Source organism: Scyliorhinus canicula, chromosome 13 (genome assembly GCF_902713615.1).
Source record: "Scyliorhinus canicula chromosome 13, sScyCan1.1, whole genome shotgun sequence".
In the NCBI taxonomy this organism is placed as follows: Eukaryota; Metazoa; Chordata; class Chondrichthyes; order Carcharhiniformes; family Scyliorhinidae; genus Scyliorhinus; species Scyliorhinus canicula.
The window spans coordinates 122,558,401-122,574,435 of record NC_052158.1 but is presented as its reverse complement, the minus strand read 5'-3'; the positions used below and the strand labels follow the sequence as shown (position 1 = coordinate 122,574,435).

Below are 16,035 nucleotides of genomic sequence, written 5' to 3'. Positions count from 1 at the left end.
GATATTCCTCTTCCAATATTCAAGCCGAACCCCGTTGTTCTTTCCAGTAAAATAACACGTTTAATCCTGGAGGCACTTCTAATTTATGCTTCATTTACCCAGGAGTGAAGGAGTTAAATTGTTCAGAAACGTGCAATCTATTATACAATGTCGAATTTAATAATATAGTGTAGCAAGTCAGAGTGGTGGAGAAGGGGGGGAAAAAACTAATTTAAAAAAAAATCTTGCCTGCATTATTACTTGCTCCGTTATCAAGGCGCTAAACTCATTTGAAATTGGTTGAGAAACTGGGCTGAGTTTTTGACACTTCGGTTAATTATACTGAAATTTAACAGATCTTTTCAGTTATAAAAAATTAGCCACTGTAGGGGAAGGTTTTTTTTTAATTTTGCAGATAAAGGTTAATCTAAGGATGAATTGCAGAGCTGTGATTGACAACAGAAAAGGTGGTAAGGGGAGGTGGAGCTGTCTTATTTACGGCCCACTGCTTGCTATACAGGCTTTGTCAGAGGGAAAGCTAATTTACCGCTGATCAAAAGGACCATATAGTTAAAAGACTAGTAATGACTGCTAATTTCATTCCAGCCTCACATCTACAGCTAGAGTAATTAGATATGTACCTCTTAAATTTAGTTCTGTGGATAACAGTTTAAAGAGATAAATAATTCAATTTTGTTGCTGAGGCATTTTGTATCTATTTACTTAGATATTAAATGTTTCTGTTCTTCCTTGAAATTGGATGGACGCCTCAGAGATAATAATTATTTATCAGATTTTTAAAACTACAATGAAAACAATTATTTGTCGGAAAAGCCACCTCAACAACTTGTGTTTGTCGATAAAGATTCGTTTTTTTTAAATTTTCCAGCATTGGAATATTTAATGGGGAAATAAATTAAAGTTGTGCCGTCTCGATGGGGAAATCTGAAATAATCAGCCGACGGATTAGTTTGCGCAGTTTATTTTTTAAATACTGCATTTGTGGTATTAATCTGGGCGGACTTGATGTCCCCGTTTACCTTGGGCTACTGAAGATGATGGGCAATCACAGTCACCAAGGGTTATTAATCAGAACATACGACCATCCCAAACTGGGTAATCTTAGCTCTCGCAGAGGTAGATTTTGGGTGTACATACTCTTCATGTTACCTGCTGGTTCAAATAGCCCAGTTAAGCATTGTGTTATATTTGTAATATATATATATATATATATACAGGAACCCCCATCTTGTTTCTAACCGTCCTCAATTTGAGAGGATATTGTTTCGACACTAATTTGACACACGGATTTTAATCACTAGGACCATTCATCACAACTTACAGAGGTGCATGCACACTCTGAACCACTTAGAAATAATGCAATGCACTGTGAATTAAAACAGCTCATTATTTCCCTACTACGCGGCGACTAATACTTGGCGCGTTAGATAGGGCGCAAGTAAGTTCCGCCGGGCCCATGTTACAGTAATTGAGGTTTAGTTTCCTAAAAGAGAGATTGGAAGTTTTCAGTCTCTTTCTGGGGGTCAGTAAGCAGAGAAAGCTCACGATGCCATGGTCATAACGTAGAATGATAAAATACAGTAGACGACCATTCGGCCCCTCATGCCTCCGCCGGTTCTTTGCAAGAACATTGCTATGCCGATGCTAGGTACAGTGTTGGATGGCAAGGATATGTGCTCCATCTGTGTAAATTAATCCGATTGCGTTCTGTGCAATGGTTTGGCTAAATTCTACAACGTCGACTTTTAAAAATATGGATAGTCTGTATCACTATAATTCTTATATCTTGTGATTCAGTCAAATGATGTTGAAGATGCTTATTTGAAGTATTTTTTTGTTATAGTTTGAAAGCGTGAGCATGTAAATGCCATGTGAATGTCAGATACAATTTCAGGTGCATAGGTGTCCTGAGATGCAGTTTCCCCTTATACATCACAATCTATAAAAAATGATGAAAATTCTTAAAGGTGTATCGCTTTACTCTTAATTAAAACCGCCTCATGCCCTTCACCCGCTACAATGGCAACGTTTCTTTGTTGGGTTCTTATAGGAATAACTGCAGTGTATAAAATATGACTGGGACCATTGATGATTCCAAAATTCAGTGCGTTGCATCAGACATGCCGAGTACTAGGCACATGCGTTTATTAAATCGTGAGTCACTTGTAATTGAAAGCACTTTCACCAACTTGGAATCTGGGAATGTCTGCCCGTTAACCTGCCGTTCAGCAGACAAGCTGTGGGTTTGTGAAATAAAATCAGCCAGGCTTCACGCGTCTAAATGGTAAACAAAGGGCTTGAAGTCTGTGTGTATTATCGCCTCTTTTTTTATGAAAGATGATTCTGGAGAATTGCCTTAAAGTCATAAATTGCTGGGGAGTTACGTTTCTCGCACCTCTAACATCTGAGTTTATTTTGTCGGAAGCAAACGAAAACCAATGGGAACATTTACGAAACTTTCTCAAAGTGCTCAATGTAGGGTGGTCAGAAGTAAGAATTGTCAATTTCACACACCCGTATTGACATGTAATCAGATGGGTGCTTTTCACGTGGTTTTCAAGCCAGAATTCAGGTTCAGAATATTACCGAGTACAAAAGCCTAGGAAATGATTACTGGTTAAATAAATTGGACTGTCGCCTATTGTGATGTAGTTTATCAAAACAGAATGATTCCTATTTGACCCCATGTCTCCCGACGCGGTTTTGATTTCGAGAAGGAGCCATATATTATCTGCTCCGGTATCGAACGTCGTGTTAAACAATCCATGTTTCGAGTTTAATTATAAATAAGACACTTCGGAATGACACCGATACACCTTTACCCTTTGGAGGCGCTAAGATATTTGTATCATTTATTGAGGTGTTGGTACCACGGGGGAGTTTTTTTATTTCGCGGTGATATCTATTTGACATTGGTTGAGTGCAACAGGGTCAGCATCTGGGTTGACCGATTAGATTCGCCTTTTGTACCAAACTTACCGAAATCAGTTTGTTGAAAGCAGAACTCAACCGCGCTGTTAATTATACATGCCAGCGAGTAACACGGGCCAAACTTGCAGCAACCATCAGCCAGCAGCTTACAAACTTCTTAACAGACGCAGAAGTTTGGGCTTGGTGAGCTGATGATCACTGAAATTGCTGCAATACAGTCAGGGGTGGATGGTGATATTTTCATTCCTGGTTGGCCGGAGAATGGGGAATGGATAAAGCGTCACTTGAGCCACTGATTGTCACGCAAAGATCAGCAACAAAGTAGCTAACTTTTTTTCTTATAAAGTGTGGTAAGAACAAAATGGTGCGTGTGTTGACGGTCCCAGCTCAGTCTCTTGGATTGATTATACTGGCAGTTTTCAGGCTCACAGGCACCTTCAGTACTGAAATAAAATGAATCGTCAGATTGTCATTTGGAAATGCAATGCATGCCCTTAAAATACGGTGTCAGATTATATCATTGTCAATTTGAGATTTTTAGCACCTTTGCCACAATTACATTCAAACTAAAGCAGCAGACTTGAATGGATGGTCTGTGTCCTCTTTTCCAAGCACGTGTAGTTTTTGTGTGTGGCTGTTATTGGGAGTTAGTCTGAAGAACGGAAAACACCAGAGAGCGGAGTTGCCGCAATTTCCTCCAGGCTTCAAGTGCCCTTGGACTCCTTGAATGAAATTGTTTACCAGAGTTGAGTCTAAAAGAGTCAGTTGCCTCCCTGTTCTTTTAGACCTTCAATACCACTTGTACGAACCGGAATCGTTAGTGCAGGTATTTACGCGGCAATGATGGAAAGATCCCACGTTCCCGCGGAAATGGCCCAGTGGATACATATATTGCAAAGTCAGAACTCACAAATGCGGCACAAAAAAAAATGTTTTTGGACTGTGATTATTTGGACAGATAGTTAATTGGTGCAGAAAAAAAATCCTTCCATCTGCAATATGAAGTGTTTTCTTTTGCCATGGACTGGGTTGGTGGATAATAAAGTCCAGCACCAGGTGCTTTCGAGCATCTAGCAGGTGGTAACTTTATTATTTCATCTTTCTAAACCACAATTTAATTTTTAGCATTTTATGTCGGCTTTTGCACAATTAGTGCAATGTCTAAGTCCTGTTTACCAAAGTAGACTGAAATGTGTTTAGAGTCAATAGCCCTGGATTTTGGGAAGAACATATCAGCATTTTTGTTTTAATTTAGCCTCCAGCGCCTCTCGCATTTTCTTTTCGGGTAAATACTGCAGTACCTACCTGGAACATGTGCCAGAAACTCTTCAAAATACTTGAGAAAGAAAAGATCGCTGTGGCGAATCAATAAAGAATACGCCCCCCCCCCCCCCCCCCCCCCCCGTGTCAGTAGAATGATGCCTGTATTATTTAACAAACTGGTACGAGGGATTTTCCAGATCCCAATGAAAAGTTTCCTGGTTTGGGAGCAGCTGGCTCAGGACCATTGGCTTTAGATCATTTTTACTTCGCAAAATTTAAATTTTTGGCGTTTTCAGTTGACATTTTGCAGAAATTGAGTTATCAAAGGCGGCAATTATTTCACGGGGAGATAAAACGCTCAGAGCTTTAACTGTCAAATAGGCCTTTTCAAATTTTAATTACAAAATAAAATTAGTCTGCTCCCTCGGATGGGTTGTGAGTGGTTAAACAGTGCTTCCCAATACCGGTGGCCGTCAAACTCTGTGCTAATTAGCAATGATGAGAAATTCCAGTTAACAAGGACATTCTCCTACACTCTACTGGATCCCCGCTGTTCGCCTTCATTTCCATAAGAAGATTATAGTGGAGGGGACACACTCAAATGCAGATGCGAAACGTTTTTAACAAGCATCATAATAGTCAGATGCTTGGCTAGTTCTCACCCAATTACCGCAAAGTTAAATCTCCATTTGCATCGAAAGACAAAATAAGAAATAGTTCTGTTGAATCTCACCAATTTCTGATTTTAATTGCACAAGTAGTTCGAAAAACGTCTTTTTTACGGTCATAATCGATTTAGAGATATGTAAACTGTGGCTTTAATTCCAAAATGTATTTGCACGCATCCGTTTTATTATTACATGCATCTGTATTCACTCAGATCCAGTGGGAATATTTTTTATTTCAATTAGACTGTTTGTATATCACCATGCATCAGTTATCTATTTATTACCATTATCAATCAAACACTTCACACCCACACCCTCCTTCTTTTTTGAACGTTAATTATACGTAAGGTCGTAAAATAATGTTATCAACGAGCAAAGCATAAACAATAGCAGCAAGAAATTGATTTGAGCGCCCTTTCCATTGTTTGATTAATCATAATTCACTTACACCATAAATTAAATAATATGCACTTACTTTTATTTCTTCTAGCCGGATAGAAGTTAACTAGTCGGTTTGAAATGAAGATGAAATGAATCGGAAAATGCAATTCCTTAAAAAGGAAATATTTTTCTTTTTCGCAGTTAGCTAATTCACAATACGGATTGATCACAACTTCCGTGCGTTTGTTTGATAAATTCGCATCTTTTCTTGCTTTAATAGTGTTTTTCTAAATGGCAGTGAGTGGAACAGGCTTCACTGAAGAGGTGCAGCCAGCAGACGGCGACATTAACACACGCCACACTCTGCTTGTAACTCCCAGGTCTATTACAAAGGGAAGTCATTTGCAATATAAACGAATAATGTATTACTATTCTTATCGGTTACAAATGTGTTACGGATGGCGAAAACACGATAACAAGATTCGCAAATACGTTTGCATGTGGTGCTGTTGCCACCGTGTACAGCGGTGTACCCGTGAAAATAAACAAATGTAGACCTTGTGGCTATCGAATGTATTCTGATCAAATTGCATACATTATTCTGCTCAATCAAAAGAACCAGGTCTCCGCCGTGAACTCACAAAGCGACCTAACAAATCTCACGAACGAAAAAAATATAAACGCAAAATGTGTTGGTTTTAATTAGAGAGAGACCGTCGGTTTCTTTTTTTAAAAGAAACAACTTCTTTTGCGGCTGATCGGAAAAATAGTGATCTTTCAAGTACCATAAACACTGAAATACCATTAGCCTTTTTATTTGTGTTCAAGTGCATTTTAGTGAAAAGATCCAAACAACGGCGTGGAAGTAAACTTATACCAGTCTTTGTTAGCTACAGAGCACTGACAACAAGAGGAACAAAACTACCTTTTTGTATTGGTGGTGCTAGTCTTTATATTGGCATTGATATTTTCTTTATTCAAATTTCTACATTCGGACAAAGAAGGCTCGATTAAATTACAATCCGTGTGTTAGCAAAAATCAAGAAAACAAAACATAAAATCAAGGCAGAGAGGTACGATCGCGCCTCTGAAAACACGTGCATTCGTTCGAAGTCCGTTTGCACTTTTAAAAATGTGATTTACAGTGTTCTAACTCAAGAATGGCGAAACTTCAAAATGGAGCGAAAGAAAACTCGAACAACAGGATTATAGCGACTGTCCTCTCCGAGTGAGTCCCTTTATTTAGAATGAGAGTATCTGGCCCCCTTTGAATCGTGGTTCGGGAGGATTGATTTAGTTGCTTCAAGAAGCTAAATTATTCATCTTGGCCTTCCACCTAAAATTGCCGCAGAATGTCTTGTTTCAGAATGTTAGTGTGCAGAAACACACGAGCAATGTTAGCCATTGATTTGAATCGCCGTTGATTTGGCTTTATAGGGCTAATGTATAAATGAGAGGAGCCCATTCTGCGGTGATCCCCCCCCCCCCCCCTCTCCCTCTCTCTCTGTGAATACGGACCGATGCCGTTGCTAAGGGAACTTTTCAGGCTTGAATATAGGACGCGCCAGTTTGTTGTTGGGTGGTGGTGGTTGGCTGGGGAGGGAGTGAGCAGGCGGGTTTGATTGACAGCCAGTGGAGCTGTCACTCAGAGCGCCGGCGGGGACAGACACCTGCAGCGGCGGCGCCGTTTTCCGGCCCCGTCCTCCAAAGAGCGCAGGTGACGGAAGAGCCCAATGAGATGCGCGAGACGCTGATTGGCCGGGACTGGGGAGGGGGGGAGGGGGGAGGGGAGGGGAGGCGGAGGCCCCGCCCCCTTCCCTCGCGCTGCCGCTGAGAGGCGCGCGGGAGCGCTGGGACACGCCCCTTATTATGCATATCGGGCCGGGCCAGCTGTCAGTCAGGGGCGGCCGGCCCCGCCGATTGGCTGCCGCACAGCCATTTATTGTCTGACAGCCCCCATCACATGGATGGTTGTCTATTAACTTGTTCAAAAAAGTATCAGGAGTTGTCAGCCTCTGCTCTCTTTCTCTCTTCACTGGAAAGTGCCAGTTGTTTGGTTTCTTCTATAAGTTGCGAGAGTGACGAAAATATAACCAAAAAATCCCACCTTCGTTCCTCACTTTTTCCTTCCTGTTTCGGACTGAGCAAGAAAACTTTCTTCCCTCTTCACGGGAAAAGGACGTGTTTCATTTTTTTTTAAAAGAAGCCCTCAGAAATCAGGTTGAATGTACAACATGATGGAAACCGACCTCAAACCGCCCGCCCCACAACAAACTTCGGGGGGAACGGGCAACTCCAACTCGGCGGGAAACAACGCGAAGAACAGTCCCGACAGGGTCAAGAGACCCATGAACGCGTTTATGGTCTGGTCCAGAGGACAGCGGCGAAAAATGGCCCAAGAGAACCCCAAAATGCACAACTCGGAGATCAGCAAGAGGCTCGGGGCGGAGTGGAAACTTTTATCCGAGGCTGAGAAGAGGCCGTTCATCGACGAGGCGAAGCGGCTGCGAGCGCTGCACATGAAGGAGCACCCGGATTATAAATATCGGCCCCGGAGGAAAACCAAGACCCTGATGAAAAAGGACAAGTACACTCTGCCCGGCGGCCTGCTGGCGCCCGGCGCCAATGCTATGAACGCCGGGGTCGGGGTCGGCGTCGGCGCAGGAGTCAACCAGAGGATGGACGGTTACGCACACATGAACGGCTGGACGAACGGAGGCTACAGCATGATGCAGGAGCAGCTCGGCTACTCTCAGCACCAGGGCCTGAACGCTCACAACGTGGCCCAGATGCAGCAGATGCACCGCTATGACATGAGCGCGCTGCAATACAACTCAATGACCAGCGCTCAGACCTACATGAACGGCTCGCCCACCTACAGCATGTCCCCAGCCTACACGCAGCAAAGCACAGGTATGGCTCTGGGATCAATGGGGTCGGTGGTTAAGTCAGAGTCGAGCACAAGCCCCCCAGTCACTACTCACTCTCGGGGTCCACCGTGTCAGGGGGACCTACGGGACATGATTAGCATGTACCTGCCCGGAGCTGAGGTGCCTGAGCCCACCGCCCAGAGTAGACTGCATATGCCCCAACATTACCAGAGCGCACCTGTCCCAGGGACGGGCATAAACGGCACACTTCCTCTAACACATATGTAAAACTGTAAACAAGCAAAACTCAAAAAATCGGACTTCTTTGGACTATTTTTGTACAGAATAATACATGCAGAAAGAACTTGTATAGAACCATGGGCGGGGGAGGGGGGGAACTTAATACTTAAAACAATTATAGTCCTATGATTCCTTGGTAGAAACTTTGCAAAAAGTTTGCAAGTGTCTTTACCGGTAATATTTTAGAGCTAGTCTCGGTTAAGGAAAAAAAAGAAGTTTTATTATACATGCCACTTTTTTGTACAGTATTTATCAAGAAAAACGGCAATCAAAATGTCCACAGTTTGTAAACTGAGAAATTGCCAATTTTTATAACAGTTCACAAGTGTAAGCTTCTGTACATTTGCTCTTGTTAACATAATGCGGAGAAGGAAGAGAAAAAGAGTGGCTGGAAATTGGGCATTTTCATTGTTTGGGTATTTTACGAAAGTGAAGCGATTGAGTTATCGATTTTGCGAACTGTTGTGTGGAGTTTTCACGAAAACGGGCGAAATTTTAGATTGTACTAAATTTTTGGGTTTTTTTTTTACTCATTGTTAAACGCAGCAAAATAAGGCCTGCAAGTCAAACCCTTGTTAATTAATTTATAGTCATGTTGTTTTTCATATTTTCATCTTGTTCCGAAACTGAAAACATGAAGTTACTGTGTTTGAATTATTTTCTTATGGTTTGTAATATTCCTGTAAATTTATTGTGACGATATTTTAAGTTTTCTCATTTTCCGTAGTGTATTGTGCAACTCGGCTCTGTATTATTTGAAACAGTCTGCCGACCAGTCCATGTATATAATTAACTAATACAGCCTTATAACAGAACATTTCGACCTTACGTTTTTTTCCATTATGCAGAGTTTGAGATGAATAAATTTTGCAAATTTAGACACTTGAGTTCCATTTGAGTTGTGTAGTTATTTTACTGCTCTCTGCCCTCGCAAACCTTCATTACCTACTCGCAGTTGGGGTAGTAGACAAACTAAAACAAAGGTGCCTGAGTTTGAATGAGTTATATCTGTTCGTGACCATTAAATTCTCGTCTGTTGCTTCTCTGTAGGTGAAGTTAGTTCGACCCTTAATTTTCACTTTTGTACCCCTTTCGCGTTTGTACCCCTCCCCCCACCACACCGCAATAAAACAAAATCAACTTTTGACCTGCTCCGGATCTATTAACGCATATTGCTTCCGATCAGCATGGACCTTAATTCATACTAAAGAGTGAGGAATCTAAGTAATCAATGAATAAACCAGGCCCTGTCTTTGGCTTCGCTACTTGTTGAGCTCAACCAATCGAGCAAAATTGATTGAAGTTTGAATTTAAAAAAAACAGATAGAACCGTAGCGTTCAGCTCAACAAAAATATATGCACTGCGTTTACTTGACATTACTTTCTTAAACGCGGATGTCTGTTGGGAATGATATCAAGAGAGGGATGTTTGGGGGGGGGGGGGAGGGGGGGTCTGGTTTTATGCCTAAAACATGGCCCTTGTAAATTCGGCGATCAATAATTTTTTTAAAACACACGGGGAAGTTGAGAGAAACTGGGAGTTGTGTAGAAACGCGTGAAGGGAGGTTTTTTTTGCGGCAGAATGTCCAGTTTTTTTGCTCTAATCCTGTTTCTGTATTCCCAGCGGGGGTTGGAGATTGACTCTACACAGTAGCGCAGTTTGGATAAACTGCGATAGATATGGACTCTCGGCATCAGTCAAATTCTCGAAGCTTGCAGTAAAGAAAAGAAATCCTGACACATGCAGGAAGGTTCTGAACTGTTCCCCACCGTGATTCCTGCGTAAATCCTTTATGGTTTGGAATGGACGCGAATGTTCTCGTTGCTGCGTCAGAATTAGTTCCATTGATGATCGTAGTAATTTAACTCCATTACTGCAGGAATTATAAGGGTCCTATTACTGTTCCGTCGAAGTTAATTTACAGGCCATAGTTTTTGTTTGGCAAGAACCCTACTTTTTGTTATATGTAATAAATACAAAGCATAGTAGTTTGGACCACATGATTTCAGGTCATATGAAGTTAGTACCGATTATTGCAGCCTGACCTTTAAGGATTGTCATGAGAATAGAACACATCCGCGGACATTTCTGACCACGAAGTCCTGGTCTAAATCTTTTTCTTTGCTGAATTAATGACATGATGGATTTGCCCATTTCTGATGAAGCTGAATCTCCGTGCGTTTCACTGGAGCACAGAACCCCAGTGCAGAGCTCTCCATTTGAGAATTGCGCTCTCAGATCCATTTACAAAAGTTAGAATCAAATGTTAAAACTGTCGATGACCAGAGGGATACCGCTCGCTTGTCATACATTAATCTGCCCCCACATGTTTAATATTTGGAAGTGTTATTTCCCAAAGGAATTCGGAATACTGGAAAGAAAGGACTAAGCAAGTTTTACAACTACTTGAGAACTGGGAGGAGTTTGGTAACAGGTACACACACACACACACTATTGTCCCTTTTTAAAGACCTGTTAAACAGGGGCCCGGGTTTTTTTTTGCCTGGCAGCAAAGGAATTTGCAGAATTGCACAGCATGTGTGATGCATATAGGGATTATTCACGCGGCGATGGCCTCTCATGTGCATAAGAAAGAGGTGTTTTGAATATGGTTTTCACGGTCCTGCCGTTCACCTGAATGTAGCTGTGTAACACTTATTACATAAATTATACATTGGAAAACTTGCTTCTTCTACCGCTGACCCAAAGTGTCTCCTAAGCAAATGCAGTAAGATTTTGTTTTCCATTTTTATGGGGAAATTCTAATCTCGAATTTGCCACCATAAATGACGAGTGAATAAAGTAACACTGTGGTTACCCGATGTGACGTGTGAAATCGCAGCATAAAACAATTGCTTTCTCCACATTTTTTGAGGACCATGCGTGTGTGTGCTTTTTTTCCTGTATTAAACGATTCCTTAAATCCCTTTAAGTTTAGCAGCGCAGAACCGTTCAGACATGTTTGAACGACAGAAATGAATCGTCATTCGCCATTAGAACGTTTCCATTCCACATTCTCTGCACATTTCCCTGGCGAAATTTAGAAGTTTTACGATTAACTAAACTGCGCTCCGCTGCAAGATAAATTATAATTCAGTATTTGTTGTATTGTCCAAACAGATCAGCCTATCCCTAGCGAAGCTGAGGCTCTGCTGTCAACATAATCAAACGCGTCTTTGCTGGACAGGGTCAGACAGCTTTGGTCAAATTAATTATTGATACAAACTACAGACGCAATCGTGTCAGACTATTCTGAAGAAAGCTTAATGTCCCACCCATATCATCGTTCTCCCTTTTTAATAAGCTTAAACGTAGCATAAGATAGAAAATGAAGAACATCACAAACGCCAAATGCATCACATTTAAATGCCTGCCTGCTGATTATTGGGTAGCGTCTAATTTTATATTTACCCCTCATTCGACATTTATATTTTTAATAAATGCGTCTGTTTTTTTTCCATGGTCCAACTGCACCATAAACAAATATATTCCCGTATAGAGCCATGGTATTTGTTGGGCGAGATTATCTGACAATAATATACATTGAATGAGGACAGATAAGCTAACGGAACATGAACTAATAATTACAATGCTGAATTAAATCAGCTAAGGGGTCTCAATCGAGACCTTTGTATGGTGGTCCATTGAGGGTTCCAGCTGACAGCCTTTTGACAGAAAATAGCCTAAAACCTGCACAGTGCCTCGGAGGGACAAGCGATACCGCTGAAGTGTGATGGGATTCTCATTTTAAAACCATTGCATCCTGACAATTAAACGCCGGCCTTTATGCCAGCAAGGTTTAACTTTCAGTACCTCACCAGCACTCCGATAAACCCGAGGAGGCACAGTAAATAATGGCAATGCAGATCGTGGAGAGCTCCTCTTCGTCTAAAGATTGGGAAACGCCAAGAAGATGCAACTTTCAACGCGTCAGTAGGGATCATACAGAGAAGGTGCGCCCGACCCTCAGGGCTTGGGGCAACAGGTGCCATCATTCAGTACATTCGGAATTCTTCACCGGTTGTCCCACGAAAAAGGCCGAGAAAACCCGAATGAGTTCCATTGATAAGCTGCAGACCTCTTTACTTTATAAAAATACAACATTTTCGAACATTTTTGTCACTTTTGCCAACCAATGTTTTATGCGTAATACAGATTGCGACTGTTATTGAAATTATCATTGCCCTGCAGCCGAATAATAGAGACGATAGAAACGTTAAATCTATTATAATTGTCTTTCTTATCCTGTCCCAAATACACATCTTGCCTAAGACTGCCAGTATGCTTAGAAATTTAATTAGCAGATTAAACAACCTCGCATATCTTGTTGGTTAACTTTAATCTCTTAATTTAACACTTTAGAGAACCGACTGAAGAAAACGTGGCCATGAATAGGGAACCATAGCGATTCCCCTTATTAAACTGCAGTTGGCAGCTTGAGGGCCCAACTAATTGCTGAATTATAACTGAAAGATGTAAACTGCCGCCTCCAGCCCATGTGTAAATCTTGCAATTCCTCCAGTATATAGCTGCAGTAAGGGTGAAACAGGAATAAAGGAGCGACTTGTCCCGGACTGGTAATAAGTAATGAAACCTCACATGAGGCATGCGGTACTGTGTTTATGTTATTTTCAGCAAAGCAATTTTATATAAACACTAGAAATGTAAAACAGTGCGAATCCTTGCGGTTGACACATTAATTCAAGCATTCTAATTTAAGATTTTGCCCCCTTTCTGAGAGTCTTTGCGAACTTCGGAAAGATTAAAAGAATCGGTGGCCCGGACAGGAGTTTGAATCAAGTCTGCTCTGGCAAAGGGGACAGGTTTACACCCTGACGTCATCGCCCTCTGCTAGTTGGCTCCCAGTTTCCCACGGCTCAGGATCCAGAATCCCCCCCCCCCCCCCCCCCCCCCCCAACCCCCAGGAGTTCTGAGACACTTCCTTTAACTATACCTCGGAGCATTTAACAGATCTCCTTCTTGTATTCACGATGACATACAAACCTTACGTGCATCGTAGATGTTTCAAAAATGTTGCCCCATCGTTCTGTTTAACAGGATATCTAAACTTTGTTACTTTGAATGTATCAGGTTCAATGTTTGTAGTTATCTGCGTGAATTCACACAAAGCAAAACATATTTCTGTTCGAGTTTGGGAGGGGAGGAGGCCAATGTGAGTCGCAAATTTGCCATCGGGCTGTTCTGAAGTGAGCTGTATATCAGCAGGCTCACTCTGCCATAACCATCAAACCCGAGAGTAAAACACGATATGAATAGGCTGAATTGTCCGCAAGGACGCAAATGCTACACAACAAACTCTATGCTGAGGGTTTTTTTTTTCATTTTCACGGCAGGCATTCTGCTTTAACCCTCTCCTAACCACATTACTTGAAATACATGACCTGCAGCTTTAATAGAATCATGGACTTTGCAGTGCAGAGACCATTCGGCCCATCGTAAATAGACCTAAAACAATTAGTAATACCAACCTTCATTAGCATATTTTAGGGAAAATTCTGAATTGACATAAACTAAATATATAAATATTTGGATTATATATGCACTTCAGTTTACTAATCTTTTAATCTAAATAGATGATTCCTTTTTTTGATCCGTAACCTGTCGCAGTCAGCATCACTGTGGGATGTTGCTTTTACCATTTTAGAAACTGGCGCAAGGTCAGCACATCACAGCTCCAGCTGAAAGTGACAAAAACAGCCTGAATGTCAGTCTTTGCTGACGGCTGGATCTTGCGGTCAGAATTACACTGCCTGCATTTGTTGGGCATTCAAATAGAATCCCTGCAGTTTTTCTGTAAACACCAGCCATACATTGTGAATTCCCGAGAAATACTATTCCATTTGGGTCTTTCCTGATTTGCATTTTACATCTGCGATTGAAATGAAGTTACAATGAAAAGTGATTTACTGTTATTCGCGGGGCACAGTTGAATTCTGGGGAAGATGCACACACTGAAAGTTGACGGGCAGGGAATTCTAGTCAGTATTAATATAACAATGCTCCTTACTTTTTCACATGAAGCGATCATATCAGGTAGCTAATGCAAAGAGTGTGCGTGCTTTAATGTAGGTGATTGGTGTGACCCTAAAGGCCCGACGTTACCAATTGTGCTTCCGCATTTGAAATGCGTTGAGTTTTCTGTTGAAGCTGTAGGGGCGAATAGTGTTTTCACCTCTTAGACATTCGCATGCAAATCACTGGCTCCCCACTTCAGTCTCACAATGAATACCACTGAAGCGAGCAGCACCACCTCAAATCTGGACAGTCTAGTTGCTGGATTTAATTTTTTTAAGTGATAGAAGAAACACCCCACATGGCCCGCACAAAGCAAACGGACGAGGGGACTTCAAAAAGAAAAGGCCAGGCGTCTTTTAAAGGATTTGAGTAAATTTCTGTGACACCGTGAACATTTGTATTAAAGTCGAGGTGTAGCGATCTGTTAAATGTCTGTTTAGCGTTTTCTTTTTTGTGCACTGTTATTTCTTAAGATTTCTTTTTCAAATTACAGAACTTGGAAATAGCTGGCAGATAGAGGGAAAGTAATTAAGGTATTAAAACAAGCAGTGCATTCCTCCAGAGGACCTTATCAACCAAGAACAGACTGAGCAGCCCTCAATATGCTAATATAGGAAGAGTGACGTCACGGCTACAAGTTGCCTGCACCCATTTGTGGAAACAATGTGTGAAGTTCTGTAAATAAAATGATGTTCCCCACTCTCAGCATAATCACTTAAGTACAATCTGCAGTGTTTTAAAACGCCACCACCCACCCCGACTGTTACGTGATATTTTGCCGCAATTTGACAGGCTAGGATGTTTTGTTTGAGCACTATCATTTAAAAAAAAACTTTTGGAAAAAAAAGTGGGAGTGGAATGCAGAATTTATAACGCAATGAACTTTCCGAGAAGAATTGTTGCAGCGAGACACCATCTGGATTCCGCAACACATTATTGTGCAGAAGATACAATTTAACTTTGCATTTCGTGTGCCCGAGCAATTCATCTCAGAGTCAATTACTGTACCGCTTTCATAATGTTGAAAACTTCATTAGCACGCCTAGTTTTATTAACAGGAGGCAAAGGTCTGTGCAAAAAAAAAAAGGTTTTGCCAGCAATAACGGTTGTTTGTGTTTTAGAAGTATGACAATCGGGTTCAATATTAAGCACAGTTCTGCCTGAGAAGAATGTCATTAACTCGCCCGATGGGCCACTATCAGTTAAAAATGCGTTGAACTTAACTCTGACGTTAATCGTGTACTTAAATAGCTCCTGACATGTTGTGAATCATCGTGCATGATTAAAAAAAAATCCCTTTTCTTTTATCCACAATAAAAGGCCATTCACGTGATGGAAATCAAAATATGAAGGCAGACTTTCTTTTGACTTGCAAAGGCGGATCTTCTCACAAACATTTGCTGATCATTTCTTGGTTTACTGTGCGACAGAAGTGAAATCGCAGCGGGTTCCTTTGGTGTTCCGTCTGCTGACTGGTTCAAGTACGGTTAAAATAGTAAATAAATGGCGTACACATTTTGGAGCTTCGCACTTCGGGGTTTACGTTTTGGGTACAGAGGACGGAAGAGTCAGCTTGTGGGTTGCC

The 16,035-nt window shown here is 41.5% G+C and overlaps 1 protein-coding gene across 2 annotated transcripts; it reads left to right on the top strand.

Annotated features, from left to right (window-relative positions):
• The first annotated feature begins 7,201 nt into the window (after window positions 1-7,201).
• Window positions 7,202-15,801, top strand: sox2 (SRY-box transcription factor 2). 2 transcript variants are annotated; one of them, XM_038817130.1, is made up of 2 exons: window positions 7,202-8,156; window positions 14,944-15,801. In XM_038817130.1, exons 1-2 carry the CDS (start codon window positions 7,469-7,471, stop codon window positions 14,976-14,978), a joined length of 723 nt encoding a protein of 240 aa, XP_038673058.1. In that variant the 5' UTR covers window positions 7,202-7,468; the 3' UTR covers window positions 14,979-15,801. The 2 variants fall into 2 exon arrangements, with proteins under 2 accessions (XP_038673058.1, XP_038673059.1); XM_038817131.1 differs by lacking the exon at window positions 14,944-15,801 and adding an exon at window positions 10,038-11,280.
• The last annotated feature ends 234 nt before the right edge of the window (window positions 15,802-16,035 follow it).

Coding starts and splice junctions, on each gene's coding strand:
- sox2 (XM_038817130.1), top strand. CDS start 7,469: ATGTACAACATGATGGAAACCGACCTCAAACCGCCCGCCCCACAACAA. Junction 8,157..14,943: donor CTACACGCAGCAAAGCACAG/GTATGGCTCTGG, acceptor TTCAAATTACAG/AACTTGGAAATAGCTGGCAG.